The 20,258-nt window shown below is 41.3% G+C and overlaps 1 protein-coding gene across 7 annotated transcripts in view; it reads right to left on the bottom strand.

Annotated features, from left to right (window-relative positions):
* Positions 1-20,258, bottom strand: part of Pfkfb4 (6-phosphofructo-2-kinase/fructose-2,6-biphosphatase 4) — a 41,861-nt gene that overhangs the window by 13,224 nt on the left and 8,379 nt on the right. For 4 of the 7 annotated variants that reach the window (XM_021727424.3, XM_013359421.4, XM_005326873.5 and 1 more), the window contains 8 exons: positions 20,056-20,172; positions 19,822-19,918; positions 17,459-17,525; positions 12,308-12,382; positions 11,874-11,930; positions 11,118-11,239; positions 8,980-9,187; positions 8,268-8,414 (listed from right to left, as the gene is read on the bottom strand). In XM_021727424.3, coding sequence (XP_021583099.1) covers positions 8,268-8,414; positions 8,980-9,187; positions 11,118-11,239; positions 11,874-11,930; positions 12,308-12,382; positions 17,459-17,525; positions 19,822-19,918; positions 20,056-20,172 — 890 coding nt within the window. The remainder of the gene's footprint in view (positions 1-8,267; positions 8,415-8,979; positions 9,188-11,117; positions 11,240-11,873; positions 11,931-12,307; positions 12,383-17,458; positions 17,526-19,821; positions 19,919-20,055; positions 20,173-20,258) is intronic. The other 3 variants (XM_078043150.1, XM_040269662.2, XM_013359424.4) reach the window with 3 other exon arrangements.

The raw sequence follows: 20,258 nt of genomic DNA on the forward strand, positions 1-20,258 counted from the left end.
GCAACAGTGTAAATGTATTTAATCCCATTGAAACATACACTCAAAAAATGGTTAAAATAGGCCAGGTGCAGTAGGGCATGCCTGTAATCCCAACTATTCAGGAGGCAGAGGCAGGAGAACTCCAAGTTCAAGGTCCATCTGTGTAAACTTAGTGAGTTCCTATCTCAAAATAAAAATTTAAAGGGATGAGGAATGTAGCTCAGTGGTAGAGTGCCTTGTATCCAATCTTTAATATTGAAAAAAAATTACAAATTAAAATAAAATTGTTAGGGCTTGGGATGTTTCTGATGATTGAGGAGTTGCCAGTGAAAGCCAGTTATCTCCTCTTGGGGACCATCATCAATAAGAAGACATGTGGAGTACCCTCAGCAGAATCAGGCACAAAATCCACAAGAACAAGAGCCACCCTGACCTATGGCCACCATCTGCAGAGTCAGCTACCATCTTGAGCAGCCAGAAGTCTACAAAGGTTAAGAGCAAACAACTCCGACCAAGAGCTCATGAGTCCCTCCTATCAAAATAATACAGCCAGCTGATTTTCTTAACCAAAATGGGGAAATATAAAAGCAGAAGTAAAAATAAGTGAACTTAAAAACACAGCAATAGAAAGAAACTATCCAAAATAAAATTCAGGAAAAAGAAAAGACTGAAAGGAAAAAAAAAAAGAACAGAAGTCAAAAACAGATCAAACTGAAGTTCAGTGATCTATGGGATAATACCAAGTGGTCTGGGGGGTAAAGATGGTTGGAATCCAGGGTGGGAAAAGGGGATGGCAGAAAACATATTTGAACCAGGCACAGTGGTGCACACCTGTAATCCCAGTGGCCAGGAGGCTGAGACAGGAGAATGGAGAGTTCAAAGCCAGCCTCAGCAAAACCAAGGCTCTAAATAACTCAGTGAGACCCTGTTTCTAAATAAAATTCAAAATAGGGCTAGGGTTGCAGTTTAGTGGGCAAATGACCCTCAGTTCAATCCCTGGTACCCCCCAAAAGAAAATATTTGAAGGAATGATAGCTGAAATTTTCAAACTTTCAAACCATCATCAATAAGAAGACATGTGGAGCACCCTCAGCAAAATCAGGCACAAAATCCACAAGAAACCCACAAATAACAAATCTCAATGAAGCCCAAATAGGATAAACATAAAGAATCCCATATCAGAGCACATCATAATCAAATGCTGAAAATCAATGATACAGAGAGAATATAAAAAAGCAGATAAGGGTTGTGGTTGTGGCTCAGTGGTAGAGTGCTTGCCTGGAATGTGTGAAGTACTGGGTTCAATCCTCAGCACAACATAAAATAGCCAGCATGGTGGTACATGCCTGTAATCCCAGCAGCTCAGGATGCTGAGGTAGGACAACCATGAGTTCAAAGCCAGCTTCAGTATAAGCAAAGTGCTAAACAACTCAGTGAGACCCTGTCTCTAAATAAAATACAAAATAGAACTAGGGATGTGGCTCAGTGGTCAAGTACCCCTGAGTTCAAACCCCAGTACTCAAAAAAAAAAAAAAAAAAAAAAAAAAAAAAGCTGTTAAGCTGGGTGCAGCAGTGCACACCTGCAATCCCAGTGACTAGGGAAGCTGAGACAAGAGGTTTGCAAATTTGAAGCCAGCCTCACCAACTTAGTGCGACCCTGTCTCAAAATTTTGTAAAACACCTCTGAGTTAAGCCCCAGTACAAAAAAAAAAAAAGCAGTCAGAGAAAAAGAAGTTACATTAAGTACAGAACAGAGTAGAATGACACAAACCTTTTCAAACCAATGCAACCCAGAAGAAAATGGAACAACACCTTTAAAGAGATACTGTGCTGTTTCATCCCATTTGTGCCTCCCTTTCCCCTTTTCCACTATTTTCAGCCCAGGAAGCTGACCATTATAAGACCATGAGGAACCCTGAAAGGAGGTTACAGGGAAGGAAGTGAGTGAAGTTCAGATGTTCATTCCCAGGCTCATTCTGTAATTACAGAGGTTGCTTTTAGCAATCTCGGTCCTCATCAAGGACCATCCCATTATACTGCCTTCCCTCTCTGCTCTCTGCCTCAGGTTCAGTATCCTCTTACTTTCTCTTCTCTCCTTTGTCCAAGGGGAGCAATGGTCCCTGTATTTAGGAGGTCAACACAATGTAACAGGCCTGTGGTTTCCACATCCCCTACCCATATCTTTGTAAAGAGTCCCTTTATAAACTCTCATAAAATTAGACTAATTAAAGTGGCCATCTATTTTCTTTCATATCTCACAAATTCATAGGTAAGAGATTTAAATTACTTCACAAAAATATCAAAATAGGTAAAAAAATAAACTATATAAAGCAAAACAGAAATGTGAGAAAAACAAAATCATAATTATAGGTTTTTGTTTTGTATTGGTTTTGGGTTTGTTTTGGTACTGGGAATTGAATTCAGGGGTACTTAACCACTGAGCCACATCCCCAGCTCTTTTTTATACTGTATTTAGAGACAAGGTCTCGTTAAATTGCTTAGTGCCTTGCTAAATTGTTCAGGCTGGCTTTGAACTCATGATTTTCCTGCCTCAGCCTCCTGAGCCACGGGGATTATAGGCATGTGCCACTTGGCACAGCATAATTATAGATTATTTAGCATTCAACTATTACTTTATGATGAGGGGTAAAGAAAAACTAAAGACAGAAAAATTTGAATGCTATAAAGAAGCTGAAATTAAAGAGTTGTACATATAAAAATTTTTTTTTGTACATATAAAAATTTTAATAGAAATTTTCAGCTACACAGAAAAGTAGAGACAATAGTATAATGAACCCATGCACCCACTTCTTAGCCACAAATATTAACAATACACAGCTAATCTTACTTCAACTAAACCTACACTTGCTTCCCCATTCCTAAACAATGAGATTATTTTGAAGGGAATGGTGATATGACTCAGAGGGAGAAATAAATAGAAAGTGATAAAGCAGATACAGTAAAAGGCTGACAGTAGAATCTGGCAGGATTGGAGTTCTTGACTTCCATAAGCCAAGCTCTTACATAATCCCCTTCCCCTGAGTACAGGCAGAATCTGTGAACTTATTCTAATCAACAGACTATTGCAAATATAATAGGCTGTCAATCCCATGGTTATATTATAAGATTTAATTTTAGCAGATTTAACATTTCATTTAGAGAAAGAGAGGAGGTGGAAGGAGGGAGGAGGACAGAAAGAGAGAGATTGATTATCTCTTACTGACTTTGAAGAAATAAGCTGCCAAGCTGTGAGAGGTCCATATGGCAAGAATTGTACATGGCCTCTAATAGCTTAGAACACCCTTACTGACAGCTAGGAAAAAAACAGGACCTTACAATTTCAGCAGTGGAGATAAATTCTCACAGTCAATGTAAACTTGGAGGAGATCCTGAGCCTCAAATGAGATAGACACCATAGCCAACACCTTGTGTAGCCTGGTAAAAACTTTAGCAAAGAACTCAGCCACGCTTTGTCAGGCTTCTGACCTACAGCAACTGTGAAATAATAGATGTATATTGTTTGAAAATACTGTTTTTGATATTTGTTATGTAGCAACTGAAAAATAATACAGTGGATATACAGGAATTCCCATAAGTCTTTCAACTCTGTCATATGTTTCAAACAGTTCTGGAGGTAAGATGATTCAAGAATATGTTTTTAAAGAATGGATTAATGAATAAATTTTAATTATCATCAAACAATTATCTCAAAGTACAAAGGCCTAGCCTAAGCCAGGCATAATGGTACATGCCTATAATCCCAAGTTGAGGCAGAAGGATCACAGTTTCTAGGCTAACCTGAGCAACTAAGTGAGACCCAGTCTCAAAATAAAATTTATAAAAAAGGGATGGATCTACTGTTATGTACAACTAAGTAGAACAAATTTAAAAATATATAATAATAATAATAATAATGATAATAAAAAGGCTGGAGAGGTAGGTCAGTGGAAGAGTGTTTGTCTCATGTGTGAGGTCCCAGATATGATCCCAAGAAACAAACCTACATTAAATCAAGTTCAAGAATAACTTATCACAATCAATTAAGGTTTACTCTAAGAATACAATGATTTGATACTAGAAAATAATGTTTCATTATCAATAGGTCCAATGAGGAAAAATATTAACTCAATAAGTGAATTTTAAATGGAGTATGATGGTACATGCCTGTAAACTCAGCAACTCGAGAGGCTGAGGCAGAAGGATCATGAGTTCAAGGCCAGCCTCAGCAACCTAGTGAGGTTCTAAGCAACTCAGTAAGATCATGTTTCTAAATAAAATATAAAGGAGGCTGGGGAATGTGGATTAGTGGTAAAGCACCCCTGGGTTCAGTCCCCAGTACCAAAAAAAAAAAAAAAAAAAAAAAGGACACAGTGTACATTCAATATGTTGACTTAAGTTCTTTTTGAAAAAAAATTTTAATTGACACATAATCATGTACTTATTTATGGAGACTAGTGTGATATTTCATCACATATATATATAGTGTATAATGATAAAATCAGAGTAATTAGCATATCCATCACCTCTAATATTTATCATTCCTTTGTGTTAGGAACATTCAAAATCCTCTCTAGCTATTTTGAAATATACAGTTGTTAACTACTATCATCCTATTGTTTTGTGGAACAGAACTTATTTCTACCTAATGTGTTTCAGTACCCATGATTCACACTTTTTCTCTCCCACCCACTTTCCAGCCTGGATCCTCTATTCTTATTCTATAAGATACATTTTTTAAGATTACACATATTGGGCTGGGGATGTGGCTCAAGTGGTAGTGTGCTCGCCTAGCATGCGTGAGGCACTGGGTTTGATTCTCAGCACCACATAAAAACAAAATAAAGATATTAAAAAAAATATTCCATATATGAATGAGATCATGTGACCTTTGCCTTTCTGTGGCTGGACTATTTCATTTTTCATGACATCCTCTAGGCTCATCCATATTGCTACAAATGACAAGATTTCTGATTTAAGTTCTAATTTAAACAAAACAACTATAAAAAATTTTATAAGACAATCAGAGGAATTTTTTTGAGGTTTCATAATGACGATACAGTTACAGTAATGAGAAAAAAGTCCTTAATTTATTTCTAGAGATATATACTGAATTGAAACATTCTGCCTGGATTTGAGGGGATGGAGATTAAACACATATGTTGAACATGTTGAAGTTGGTATTCTTCATCATAATATTCTCTTGATCTTTATGTATAACTGAAATTCCCTATAATAAAATTTTAAAATAAATCAGGACAGAATCATCTCAGTCATCTATCACCTTTCAAAAGGATGGAAGCCCAAAGTACAGGTCCATTAAATTAAGCATGAAAGGGCTGGGGATGTGGCTCAAGTGGTGGCACGCTCGCCTGGCATACGTGCGGCCCGGGTTCGATCCTCAGCACCACATACAAACAAAGATGTTGTGTCCGCCGAAAACTAAAAAATAAATATTAAAAATTCTCTCTAAAAAAAAAAAATTAAGCACCAAAAAGAACATATACACTGCTCATCATTTACTTTTGCCAATGTAATAATATGAAACAGAAACACAAGATACCTAAATTAGGAAGGAAAAATCTGGATTATCCTTATTTCAGATAATAGCTCCTCAAGAAAATCCACAAAAATCAACTGGAAACTTACAAGAGTAAAAAAATCTGGCTATGAGTTTTGGGTGGACTGGGAATAACCAGACAGAGCTAGACTCTAAGGAAAAAGATATCAAATTTTCTGTGCCCACGTTCCCCTCCTCCCCTCCTGTTACTCAGGAATCTGGGCCCCTGGAACCTCTCAGGGTGCCTTGAGCCTCTACTCTCTCCCTTTCTACCAGCCATACCTTGTCAGCTTATACCTGGCCAGGTATTCACCTCTGAGCCTCCTTGCTGCCCATTCACTTCCCACCCATTCCCACCAGGCTCCAGCCCCACCAAGCTCATATCAAGAAGCCTGGTGACACTGTTGACATACAAGTGGTTAATTTGGAGCCTGACCTCAGTGCCTCATTCCCAAGTATCAGCCCTCCCTGATACTGTGTCCTTCTTTCTGCCTTGATTTCCAAAGGATCCCATCAGCTTGGTTTCCCTTCCACTTCATTAGATGGCTATCTAAAGGCTTCTCCTTAACCCTTACATGTTGAGGTTTCCCAGGACTTTGTCCTGGGTCCTGCTTCTCCTCCTTCTACCCTCTTATCCATTTCACAATCTCAAGTATCATGCCTATATGGAGATGAACAAGCTCAACTCTCTCTTATCTCTTAAGAGATCAAACTGTCTCTTAGGTATCTGTTTTTTAATATTTCCCAGGAATTCCTTTCTCTCATTCAATGCATATTTACTGAGCATCTACCATGTGGTAAAGAAAAAGACAGCTTGCTCTAGTGTGAGTTCATCATCTTCCTTGCTCCAGAACTCATCCCAGTGACTAGAAACCTACAGTCATCCTGGATACTTTTCTCCCTTTATCCACACAAGTTCTACCACTTCCCTCTCTGGTCCTGGTCCTCAGAACCTGGCCATTGTTCCTTGGCACAGGGTGGGCTCACATAAGTTTGAAGGATGAATAAGGATCCCTCAAATCCATCCATTCCTCCCTCTATCACTGTCATCACCCAAGTTTTAGATGTAAACACCTTACCAATCCACTGCAAGTGCTCCAACTAGTCTCCTTCCCCAGCTCGTCTCACACTTTACTCCAACAAAAACATTCTCAACATGAGTTGAGGTGATCTTTCTAAGATTCAAATCTGATCCTGTTAGAGACTTCTGTTTCAGGCAATGGAAAACTAGCTTGTTTCAACCAACTAGAAACAAGAGCAACTAGAAAAACCAGAGAGAAAAAAATTTTTAAATCTGTTTGATATCATCATAGAGTTACCAAGATAGAGAGGACTTGAGAGGTCAAGATCTTAGAGCAAAGGGAGGTCTGAAGAGGTGAAGTTGATATGTGATACGTATCACTTTTTCTTTTAGATTTTGCCAATCTGAAAGTGGAAGCTGAAAGGTAAGAAGCCAAGCAGAAAATAAGAACTAAGCAGAAGCTTAGTAGGGCTGTCAGCAGTCTTGGGCCAAAGAGACAACAACAACAAAAAAGGCCTGGGACCCCTAGGGTTTTCAGTGAGAACCTTAAAGACTACACTCCAATAGTAGGAGTGACTTCAAAATTGAGTAGCCTCCACAGAATTCTTAGTACAGAAAGAAAAAAGAAAAGAAAAAGGAAAAGGTAGACAATATAAAAGAAAAAAAAAAAGATCTCACATAAGCTTCCAAATAGCCAAAAAATACAGCAGAACTACCATAATTAAAATAATGTGATATAAAGATACATATATGTAAGAACGTTATATAAAATTAACTAAAATAAATTGACAAAAAAAGTATAGATAAATGGCTATAGGTAGGACTGGGCTGTAGCTCAGTGGCAGAGCACTTGCCTAGCATGTGTGGGGCAATGGGTTCTATCCTTAGCACTACATAAAAATAAACAAATAAGGGCTGGGGATGTGGCTCAAGCGGTAGCGCGCTCGCCTGGCATGCGTGCGGCCCGGGTTCAATCCTCAGCACCACATACCAACAAAGATGTTGTATCCGCAGAGAACTAAAAAATAAATATTAAAAAAAAATTCTCTGTCTCTCTCTCTCTCTCTTAAAAAAAAATTTATTTATTTATTTTTTATTTTTTTTTTTAAAGAGAGAGTGAGAGAGAGAGAGAATTTTAATATTTATTATTTATCGGCAGACTCAACATCTTTGTTTGTATGTGGTGCTGAGAATCGAACCCGGGCCGCACACGTGCCAAGTGAGCGTGCTACCGCTTGAGCCACATCCCCAGCCCAAAAAAAAAAATTATAAAAAATAAAATAAAATAAACAAATAAAAGGATGGTATTCTGTCCATCTACAATTTCTGTTGTAGATGTATACTGTTTCTTCTGTACTTCAAAAAAAATTTTAAATGGCTATAGGCAAATGAATTAACTGGGGAAAGAACAGATTTAAAGCTTTTATCAGAACATCAAAATAAATCTGGGGTTGTGGCTCAGAGGTAGAGTGCTCGCCTAGTACGCATGGGGCACTGGATTCAATCCTTAGAACCACATAAAAATAAAGATATTGTGTCCACCTTTAACTAAAAAATAAACATTTAAAAAAATGAATTGATTAATCTAGTTTAAATGTAAAAGAGAAGGGGGAGTCAAAAAAACAATGAAGTAAATTAAGGAGAAAGTTTTCCCTGACACTTAGCACTGTGCTCTGGAAACAGGCAGGGCAAGGAAGGGATAGTAATTACCGCATCAATCTCATTGAGAACCTTCCACTGCTCATAAGGTACACCCAGTGCCTCAGCTGTCTGGATCGTCCTCTTCATCTGGCTCGTCCAGACCTTCAGATCCTTGATGTTCTGGTCACTGATGAACTGGGCCAGACTCTTTGCAAACTGAAACATATCACAGGCAAATTCAGACCTGTAGGTCCTGGGTTGCCCTAAAAGGATCCTATAGCCATAGGGTCCATGGGATCATGCTCAGCCTCAGAGAACATAGGTTTAGTAAAAAACATGAACTCCCAATGACATAGACTTACAAGCAATATTCTAGGGCACTCTCCCCAGGCCCTGAAAGCAGTTTCAGCCATGATTTGTTGATCCTCCCACCCCAGTCCATATGCCCTAGGCCACATGATCTTCCTGCTGAGGCCTCAATATCCCTCTAGACTATGGCACAGCTATCAGCCCCCCAACCCTTCAGCACTGCTGGGGCTCATGTCACTCCAAGGGTTGTAGAACTCTGCCAGAAAAAGGGCTCAGCTAATGACAGCTCACATGGAGACCAGAGTTCTAGGCATTTGCTAGGTAACTGATGACCTTCCCTACAGGATAGAAATATTCTAGACTGGATGAAGGTCATGTACCTCAATTGCACAGAAGCCCAATCATAGTACACACACATATACAGATATCCAGCCACCCAGAGGTACCAATGGGCAGGTACATACACACTGACCTCCCTGCCCCGGGGGGATAGTCCTGGGTCCCCACCGATCCGGCCCTTGAGGTTGAGCTCACTCTCCCCATGCCGGCAGAGGTAGATGGAACGGGGAGTCACATGGATGTTCATGAGGTAATATACGATTCGGCTCTGGATGTGGTCAGCTACACGGTTCACCACGTAGCTCTGCCCCACGTCCATGATCTTGATATAGGACAGATCCCTTTCCAGAGAGAAGGTAGAGAGAGGCCTGTGAGTGTGGTCAGGGACCTTAGAAGGCACACTGGCCAGCCACAGGACCCAGTTGTAAGGCCTTACATCTTCAACCAACAAGATGAGATCACAACACTCAGGACCATTAGCTGGTGTGCAAGTAATAAGGGTGAGGCAGGAGCAACACACCACATATGACACACAGTCAAGTCCAGTGAGAAGTGCTCAACACTAATCATGCTTACAAAGGTGACATCCAAAGCAGTGGCCAGTCATACCACATCATGACTTTTATTGCTGCTCATGTGTCCCCCAGGTCCCTTCTTGCCTACCTCTGAGCTCTCAATACACCGTCTGTAAGTTGAAACAAGAGACAATTTTCCCAAGGGTTGACCTGGGAGTAGCTGGCAAATGCAAAAGCTCCCCATGCTTCCTGGTCAGCTTTGCTTCCTCCAGAAAACCCCTCCCCCAAGAACCCAGTCCAGGTCATTTATATATGCCAAGCAGCTGCCACACCCTACATCAGACAGCTGGTGGACAAGACAAGAAACACAGAAGGATGGTCTTGGTGGTAGCAGCTGATAAACCCAGCTCAGTTACTTTCTCTGCTTTAGACCTATATGACCCTAAAGCTTGGAGAACACACTTATGCTGGCAGGGGTAAGGACAGGCTGTGATCCACCTAAGAGACCTCTGGATATTCACATTTGAATTCTGTTTAGTCCATGGGGCCTCAGTTTAGGGTTATTACTCTAACATTACCAACAAAAACAGCAATGTTTCCCAAAAAATCTAATAGGAGCTGCTCTAGAGGAGCCCCTATAGTATAGTTGCATCATAGGACAATGAGGCAAAACATGTGCTGGGGAAACCTGAGGCAAAACGAAAGCTACAGAGAGGCCCAAAGTGCCGTTAGCTCTATTTGGATCTGGGCTGGTTTTTAGAGCCTAGTAGACAAAAGAGAGATGTCTCAGGCCAGGGCCTGTCCAGAACTGACTGTTCTATAAACATCTCCAGAAACTATCCCTCTAATAGTTGCTTATGTTCCTTAGTTCATATGCATTATATATTCTTATATGATTATATAGGACCTAGGCACACATCTATATTTCAGCCTTCCACTTAATGTTACACAACATATATTCTGCCATGCCTCTCCATAATTATGATTGACAGTTACTATGTAATATTTTACCAAGGGCTACGCTGTTATTTATTTAACCACTGTCCGTTTATGTGTTTGAAACTGGAGTTGGCATACTATAGTCAGCAATTCAAATGCAGCCATAGGCTGTTTTTATAAACTTTTACTGGAACACACCTGCTTATTTGCATACTGTTTCTTTTGTACTACAATGGCAGAGCTGAGTCACTGGAACAGAGACTAGACATTCCAAAGCCTAAATAAAATATTCACTATCTGACCCTTGACAGAAAATGCTTGTTGATCCCAGCTATAAGATCCTCCATTGCATGCCCCTTATGGACCTAAAGACCCCTTGCCACTCAATAGTCCTGCTTGCTCTTCCATTCCAGAGGAAGGCAAGTGGAGCTAACAAGCACTGATTGCTGCCCACTGTTCACAGGCAGGGTCTGAGTCTCCCTCCTTTCCCCAAAATAGATTGCACATTGAAAGAACAGTATATAATGTTTACAAATGCCTTGTAAGAAGACTCTCTGCACAAAAATTAGATTTGGTTTTATGGTAGAATAATAGGAAATCCTGACTCGCAGAGATCCAGAAGAGCTACCAGGTGTTCTACAAGTCACCTATGGCCAACAATTTCTGCCCCAAGAAAAGAAACAAAAAAGGTCAGACCATCTCTGCCTTTTGGTATGGTCTTCAGCTACCACCATGGGGAGCTACAAGGTGGCTACCAAGTAGGACTCCCTACCACTCACCCACTGTAGCTAGAGGACACAGCATTCTCCTCACTCACCTGTCCAGGTCCTCATCCAGTGACTCGTAGGAGTTCTCATAGCACTCAATGCGCCTCATGAAATCCTCTGTGGCCTCATCGCTGTCACGGTTGACATAGTCAGGACTGCCCAGTTTAACTTGCTGCAGAAGCCAAGTACAGAGTAAGGGCATATCAGGATTGAAGGCCAGTCAGAGATGATAAAGGAGACTGCTGGGCAGGGGGATAGGGAAGTTTGGGCCAGAGGCCAGGCCAGGGCTGGGGTCTGTGGCTAGAAGTTAGGGGAATTTTCCCGTAAGGAAGAGACAAGCAGCTCCCTGCTCTGAGTTCACACATAAGTGCCCTGAGATTGAAGTCCCTTACCTTGTTGGTCCAGGAAGGCCTATAAGCCTTTCCCAACCTGTCCTATCTCCCCAAGCCCACATGGTCATTCCTCAGGAAAACAAAACCCCCATCCCCACTCCTAGCCAAAGCTCTTCTCCCACTGTCCAGGGGATTATGGAGGGAGGAGTGGAGGGAGAAGGAGGAAAGAACAAGAATGAAGGTAGGAGGAAAGAGCAAGAATGCATGCCCAGGAGCCACACAGCTTTCCATATGAGTGGTCCTCAGGGGTCCAGATTCATGTGACCCAGCTTTGGAAGCTACACTACTTCTCCGCCCCCAAAATGTTCAAGAAGATCAAATGAAAGTCAGCCCAGAACCAACCCAAATCTGAAGAAGGGCCTCACTCTCACATGCTACTTTTTGTTTCATTATTGCCCCCAATTCACCACTCACCACGATGTTGGCAGCTATGACCTCAGGATCTACACAGATGGACTCAACAAAAAATGTCTGCAGCAAAAACCAGAAGCACCAGGGTTGGTAGGAGGAAAAACATCTTTAAGGCTCTGGGCCTTCTTCCATAGAATTCTCCACCCCACCCAGGGCAATGTGAACTAGCAGCCAGGCCCTGAGGCCTTTCTTTCAAGGGGGAAGAATCAGGGTCAGGGATCACAGAGCTAAAGAAGTATGGCCTTGGACTCTCCCCATTACAATCTCCTTTCCCCCTGGAAAGAAAACCCCAGGAAGAGAGAAAGAAAAAAAAAATAGGACCTCTCATCCCAAATTATACTCAGGAACCATGGTAGCCCAAAGCCCTATGTGCATCAGGAGACTCTGAAAGGTACCCCAGATGACCCAACCAAGGAGGGGAGGTGAAAACGTCTCACCTTGTAGCCATTCTGTTCCCCAAAATTAAATATAGTTGCTCTCCGCTCTCGGGTGGTATTGGTTGCATCAAAAACCTAGGACCAAACTGGAGTTAACTCACCCTTTGCCCTGGGGAAAATAGTTCACCAGGGGGCTGCAATGAGACCATCTCTGAGAACTGGATTTCTCACTAGGACCAGTTGCTGCCTAGATGACTGGCCTGGCCAGTCACCTGCAGACTTTCACAGAGAAATGATTCAGTAATGCATATAGCAGTCACTTAGTTCATATGTAACCAACAGGAACTCCAGTAAAACTAGTTAAACATGGTGCTGTTGTTGATCCCCCAAGGTTCATGTTATGATAGTTCTCCAGAGAGGATTGTTATAAAAACAGCAAATCTGGCCCACCCAGGTCTCTGGCTTCCTGTATCCCAATGTGATCTCTTCCTCCCATATGGGCTCCCACCTTGATGCCATTAGGCCCCTACGGAGACTAAACCAATGAGTTGTCTGATATTACATTTTAAGCCTTTAAAACAGTAAGCTAAGTAAACCTCTTTATAAAATGAAATTAGTCTGTCTCATATATTTTGTTAATGAAAAACAGATGAATATATAAATATAGGTGAACTGAATCTACGTTATTTCCACTCCATACTCAGATTCCAATAGGATAAAGAGAACAAGAGGATAGGAGATAGACACCTGGTGACGGACTCAGAGAAATGCAGAAAAACAAACACAAGCCAGAGCATATCCACTTGCCCTAGAATGAGGCATGGGCTTCTCTGAAAAAAAGAGATGAGGGTGGGGCTGGGGATGTGGCTCAAGCGGTAGCGCGCTCGCCTGGCATGCGTGCGGCCCGGGTTCGATCCTCAGCACCACATAACAACAAAGATGTTGTGTCCGCCGAGAACTAAAAAATAAACATTAAAAATTCTCTCTCTCTCTCTCTCTCTCTGTCTCTCCTCTCTCACTCTCTCTTTAAAAAAAAAAAAAAAAAAAAAGGGATGAGGGTGGAGAAGAAATGGGAAGACTGACTGGAGATCCAACAAAGAGTAGTTGAAACCTCAGGCCTGCTCCCTGCCCTACCCAGCCAGACACTTGACCCACTGGGCTCCTTATGAAGTACCTGGACCTATCCAAGCACCCCTGGGTACAATGTAGCCATTAAAACATTCAATCAGCTTTTGCACTGTCACTTTTTTTTCCCCTTTTTAATGGAGAAAATCATAAAACTTTATTGAAAGATATTTTAAAATGAAGAGCCATGTCATTTTCAAGGACAGAAAGATTTGATATCATTAAAATTTATCCCCAAATTGATCAAGAGATTTAATACAATTCCAGTAAAAAGCCTAAAAGGTTTTTTGTGTAGCTTGAAAAACTTATTCTAAAATTTAAGTTGCAAATCAAAGAGGAACAATAGCCAATATATTAATGAAGAACAATTAAGCTGAGAAAACTAGTTCTAGTATAAAACTTATTTGCACACTGTGTTTAGACAATGTACATTGGTGTATGGGTATGAAAACATGTTAGTGCAACAGTAAACAGAATTCAGAAACAGACTCATCTCTATAAGGAAAGATATAGTATAAATGGCATATATTAGATTGGTGGGAAATGCACCATCACTTTTTAAAAGGGGCATCCAACCATGGCTCGGTGGACATTCAAGCAAAACTTCTAACAAGAAAAACAAAACTACACTAAGATTTCATCTCATTCCAATCAGAATGGCTATGATCAAGAATACAAACAATAATAAATGCTGGTGAGGTTGTAAGGGAAAAGGTATACATGTACATTGCTGGTGGAACTATAGACTAGTACAAACACTCTGGAAAGCAATATGAAGATTTTTCAAAAAACTAGGGATGGGATGGGCAGGTGGTGCATGCCTATAATCTCAGTGGCTCTCAAGGTAAGGTAGCAGGATTGCAAATTCTAAGCCAGCCTCAGCAAAAGTGAGGTGCTAAGCAACTCAGTGAGACCCTGTCTCTAAAAAAATAGGGCTGGGGATGTGGCTCAGTGTTCAAGTGTCCCAGTATCAAAAAACAAAACAAAAAAAACTAGGAATGGAACCACCATATGACCAGCTAACCCACTCCTTAGTATCTTCCCAAAAAATCTAAAATCAGTATATGACAGCAATACAGCTACATCAATGTTTATAGCAGCACAATTCACAATAGCTACATTATGGAATCAACACAGATGTTTGTCAATATATGAATGGATTAATAAATTGTGATATATATATACACGCTAGAGATGTTGAACATTTTTTCAAAATTTGTTGAGCATTCATATTTCATATACATATATCACGATATATATGCAATATACACATGTCACAATTTCTTAATATATATACATATGTACACACACACACACACACTGCAGTAATGGAGTTCTATTCAGCCATAAAAAAGAATGAAATAATAGTATTTGCCAGTAAATGAATGAAAATGGAGAATATCATGCTAAGTGAAATTAGCCAAACTCAGAAACTCAAAAATCAAATATTTTCTCTCATATGTGGAAGTTAAAATAAAATAAAAGCAAGGGGGAGGGAAGAATAGGATAATGTAAAGAACCAATCAAAAATAAATTAACATAATATGGAAGTCTAGCAGAGTAGAGGAAGAAAAATGGAAAAGGGGAGGGAGGATGGAAGGGAAAAGGGGGAGGATCATGAACTGAAATAATTTCCATGCATGTATGAGTTTGTCAGGATGAACAACTACTACATATAACTCTAAAGCTCTAATAAAAGAAAGAAAAGAAAAACAAAGACTAGCCAAGTACCTGCCTATAATTCCAACAACTTGGGAGGCTGAGGCAAGAAGATGGAAAGTTTAAGGCTAATCTCAGTAATTTAGTGAGACCCTGTCTCAAAAGAAAATTTTTAAAGGACTGAGGATGTAGCTCAATGGTTGAATGTCCCTTGGTTCAATACCCAGTACTGAAAAAAAAAAGAAGGAAAGAAAAAGAGAAAATCAAAGGAAATAAAACAAAAAAAGTACTTGAAAATGAAAACAGGACATAGAACAGAAGAAAACATTAAAAAGAAAAAAAAGCTGGGCATGGAGGCGCACGCCTGTAATGCCAGTGGCTTGGGAGGCTGAGACAGGAAAATTGCGAGTTCAAAGCCAGCCTCAGCAACTGCAAAGGCGCTAAGCAACTCAGTGAGAACCTGTCTCTAAAAACCAAAAAGGAAAAAAAAAAAGAAAGAAAGAAAAAGAAATCTTATAAAATCCCAAAGAGATACAGAAGGATATAGTAACGACAAAACAAGAGCAAACTTCTAAAACTGAACCACTTGCCAGATGTGGTAGTGCAGGACTGTAATCCCAGCAGCTTGGGAGGCTGAGGCAAGAGGATCATGAGTTCAAAGCCAGCCTCAGCAATTTAGTGAGGCCCTAAGCAACTCAGTGAGACCCTGCTTAAATAACATACAAAAAAAAGGGATATGGGGATGTGGTTGAATGCCCCTGAGTTCAATCCCTGTACCCTCCACCCGCCTCAAAAAAAAAAAAAACTGGACCACTCAGAGAAAAAGAAAAGTATAATCACTGATTTTCTTTCCTTTTTTTTTGGGCCTTGCATATACTAGGCTAGTTCTATAACAATGAGATACATTCCCAGACCATCTCTGAAATTTTAAAAATATTCAACCACTTATAATGTTGAGGAAGTCTGCCTCAAAACAAAAAAGAGAAAATGAGGTGGGGAAACAAAATTAGGGATCAAGCTTAGCATGTAGCCATCAGGAATCTAGAAAAAGCAGCTCAGAAATGGGAGAATTGAGAAATGAGTTGCTAGAAAATAGCACAGGTTTATCAAAGAAATAATGTATAACAATTTCCCTGATATGGAAGATATGGCAAGGGCCCCCTAAAAGACAACAGGGTTAAGGAGAGAAGACCTAACATAAGGTCCCTTGCCTTGAAGACCTAAAGTTCTCCAAAAGGGAAAGGAGCATAAAAAGTCCCCAGATCATTTCAATAGATGAACCTTATACAAAGATCAAGAAATCAACAACATAAGATTTCTGTGTGGTCTCTCTAGAAGTTTTAAAACAAGGTTGTAAAAAGTTTTTGTAACCTAAACTTCTCTACCCAACCATGAAATGTGAGGATGAAGAAAGAGAAGGAAGGGAGGGGAGAGAAGAGAAATAAGGAGTAGGAGAAGACATTTCTGATATGCAAACCTTCATACATTTTTCTTCTCAATTACTTTTCTTTATTTTTTATTTATTTATATTTTGGTACTGGGGAATAAATCCAGGGGTGCTTAACCATGAGCCAGATCCCCAGTCCTGTTTTATATTTTATTTAGAGACATGGTCTCAATGAGTTACTTAGGGCCTTGCTAAGTTGCTGAGGCTGGCTTTAAACTCATGATCCTCTTGCCTCAGCCTCCAAGCCCTTCCCAAGCCACTGGGATTACAGGCATGCACCACCACACCCAGTTCCTCAAGTACCTTTCTTAGGAAGCTCCTGGAAGATGTGCTTCAACAAAGCAACTCAGTAAACAAAGGTGAGGAAGACATGAGAAGAAGGGGATTCAACCCAGGAGAGAAGAGAACTCTCAGGGTGACAGCTGTGCCACAGGCACTTTATCCATATTGAAGCCAGGGGACAAAGAGCTCCAGGAGGAATAACTCCAAGTAGAAAGCAGAAGGGAAAGAACAGCTCCCATGTTTGGAAGTAGAGGGCTGAGCTAGAGCCTTTCCCAGCTGACACCCTAGCTCAGACTTGCCCCACCCTTCCATCTTACTGCAAGGGCCCCCACGTAGGTAGAATTTCCTTCCTGGGACTCAGCTGGTTCCTGGAAAAGGCAGTAAATGCTAGGCAGGACTTCCCATACCTGGAGAAATCACTTGTGTCAAAAATTTAATGATAGCCCTGACTTCCCAAGGGAAGTCCTCTTGGGTTAAATGCAGTTACAATCCCTGAGGAAAACTCTTGGGCCAGGAGTTTCCTCTAACTTCATCCTTCACAGCCACCCCAAACTTCTTCCTCAGGCTGGCACCCAGAGGCATCCAGGGCACATGCACCCCACCTCCCCTTCCAGATGCCTATGTGAAAAGGAGTAGATGATACACATGTATATGGTCCCATGTCTCACTCCCAGCTGTGACCAGGGTTTCATACTCACCGCCACATGACCCCCCTCCTCACTGAGGAATCTTCGGACATCACAGAGGGCTGCCAAGGCACACTGCCTTTAGGAGAAAAAACACAGGGTCATCCCAGCAGCTTACCCAAGCTAAGAGAATGCAGAAACTTACCCTATCCAAGATAGGAGGGGGGATAGCTCTAGGATTCCTTCACTTTTCAAGGCTTCACTTCTTTTCCTGGCAATAATTTTTAGTGTTTCACTAATTTTGTTCCTGTAAGGTGAAGCCTATGCGTTCCTGAACATTTGGATTTTTTTTTTTCCTGAGACAGGAATCTCACTATGTTGCCTAGACTAGTCTTGAACAGTGATCCTCTTGCCTCAGCCTCCCAAGTAGCTGATTACACATGTGTACCACTTCAACCCTTTTTCATTTTATTTTGAGACGGGGTCTCACTAAGTTTCTTAGGGACTCGCTAAGTTGCAGAGGCTGGTTTCAAATTTAGAATCCTCCTGCCTCAGTCTCCTAAGTCACTGGGATTACAAACATGCACCACCATGCCCAGTTAGTAGAAATTTTTTTAAATACTATTTCTGTACTTTGCCCTCATCATGTCATTGCGCATAAATCCATGCTGCCACTTTGACTTATTCATGATTTCTAGCTGTCATGCATTTTCCCCTGATTATCAAAATAAGTACTTTTTAAAAAGACATTTTCTTGTGTACATGCAGGGGCTGGTGGTGGGGGAAGAGAGACATTATGACTTTCCCAGTGCAATATCAAGCTTAATGTTCAATTTCCTGTTCTGGAGGAGAGAACTTCCAAAACCACACCTTCTGAAAGAGGATGTCACCATCTCTGTCCCAGGTCCATAGACTCTCAGGAATTTATAACCCTTACAAATTATCAATGGATTATTAACTTCACTATTTTCAGAACATTTTAGCCCTTTTATTCATTGCTGCAATATGGATTGGCATGTGGAAATATCTTTCCTATTTTATCCATTTCTCCTTTAAAGACTAGAGATAGACAAATTACTTTTTTTTAATCTATACTTTCATTTTTTCAGCCTAAGAGTAAAGTTCCCATTTGTTTGATCTTCAGGATCAGAGGGTCTGCCTTGTGTTTTACCTGCAAGTTGGCCACAAAAACCTGAACATCAGACCCCTCTTTTTGGTGAATCAGCCTGGCCCAGCCCTAATAAAGCAGGAACAAAGTGGCTTGAAGTTCCAAGTCCCACAATAGGGAGATCTTGCCCCCTGGTGGCCATAGAAGGCATAAACAGCCTAGTGTCCAGACCATGGTGTCACTTTGCCAGTTTGTGGGGGCAACCTCATAACTTCTACCTTGAGGTTGTTTGATTTGGAGAAGTCACTAGAGCTGAGCAACGTCTGCTCACTGCCCTACCATGATGGCTGAGCCCAAAACCCAAAGCAAGTCTCTGTCATCCTAGGCTGACAGGGGCTTCAGGCGTTTCTTCTTCTTTTAATAGTACTGGGGATTAGAATGAATCCAGCGTGCTCTACCAACAAGCTACATGCCCAGATTCCCAGTCTTTTTTTTTTTTTTTAATTTTTGAGTCAGGGTCTTGCCTCAAACTTGCTATCCTCTTGGCTCAGATTCATGAGTCATTGGGTTATGGGTGTGTACCACTAAACCTTGCTTGACAAGGGGCTCCTTGATCACCCTGATAACACCTGCCAGAAGAGCACAGCATAGCTCCTCAGACCAGCAGTCATGCTCAGTTCCTTGGATAAAGTGTTTAGTTCAAGTCTGAATGGGGATGAGGTTATCATATGCACATTTCTATCTCATTAAGAAGAGTAGGAGTGGGAACTACGTACCCGGAAGCATACAGGCCACTTCAAAACAAAGCCAAGCATGATCCACAGATGCCAAGAACATGCCAAGCACATGGCAAACATGCTTTAAATATACAGAAGGTGCTTATTCTGGGGCAAGAGAGGAAAGACCCCATCCTGCTCTATCCCTGAGGCCATCTAGGGTTCCTCTCACCACCAGCAAGGCCTGGGGTGATAGTCCTTCAGCATAGCCACTTCTAACCTATCTCTCCCTTCCCTGAAGCTGCTTCTGTAGTCTTACAAGATGCCCTTACCAAGGATCCTTACACCAGGGTAGGAATGGGCCAGCCACCAAGAGACTATATACCATTTCCTCTTGTTTCTAGATCCATCATATCCCAACCCACCACATCCTCAGAGGTCCAGAGAATGGCTTTAACACAGCCATTGAGGCAGAACAAGGCTAGGGCTCAGGAACAGCTCAGGCATTCACCAGCTGCTCGGCTCTAGAAGATACAAGAACTTCTCAGCAAGTAGGTGATAATTTGTTGGCCTTCTCAACAACAGTGCTTCCCCACACCCAACATACTTACTTCCTGATTTTCAGGCCCTCTTCATTGTCCGGGAGAAAAAACTCAAAAGATTTGTATGTCTTGACCATGTCCCGACGATACTGGCCAACGTTGAATTCTGAGAGGAAGGAAAGGCTCAGCTTTCACAGAACAGTAAACCTACCAACTCCTGACCAGGATCCTTCCCCACCATCTGGCCTTCTCTTTCTTCTTCCCCTCCCCGACATATCCCCCAGTGTCCTCTAGAAGGCTTACCCCGAGTAGGCACACCAATCCAGTTCAGGTATCTGGTCAGCTTCTTAGAAATGTAGGTCTTGCCCCTGGCAGGCAGGCCCACCATGACAATGAGCGTTGGGCAGTTGGTCATGCAAACTGGAAGGAAAGCAGCACACAGTGTCAGACACAGCCAGGACCCCTCCTTCTCTGACTGTGGTCTCTCAGCTTCAGGGCACAGGACT

Source organism: Ictidomys tridecemlineatus, chromosome 3 (genome assembly GCF_052094955.1).
Source record: "Ictidomys tridecemlineatus isolate mIctTri1 chromosome 3, mIctTri1.hap1, whole genome shotgun sequence".
Taxonomy (NCBI): Eukaryota; Metazoa; Chordata; class Mammalia; order Rodentia; family Sciuridae; genus Ictidomys; species Ictidomys tridecemlineatus.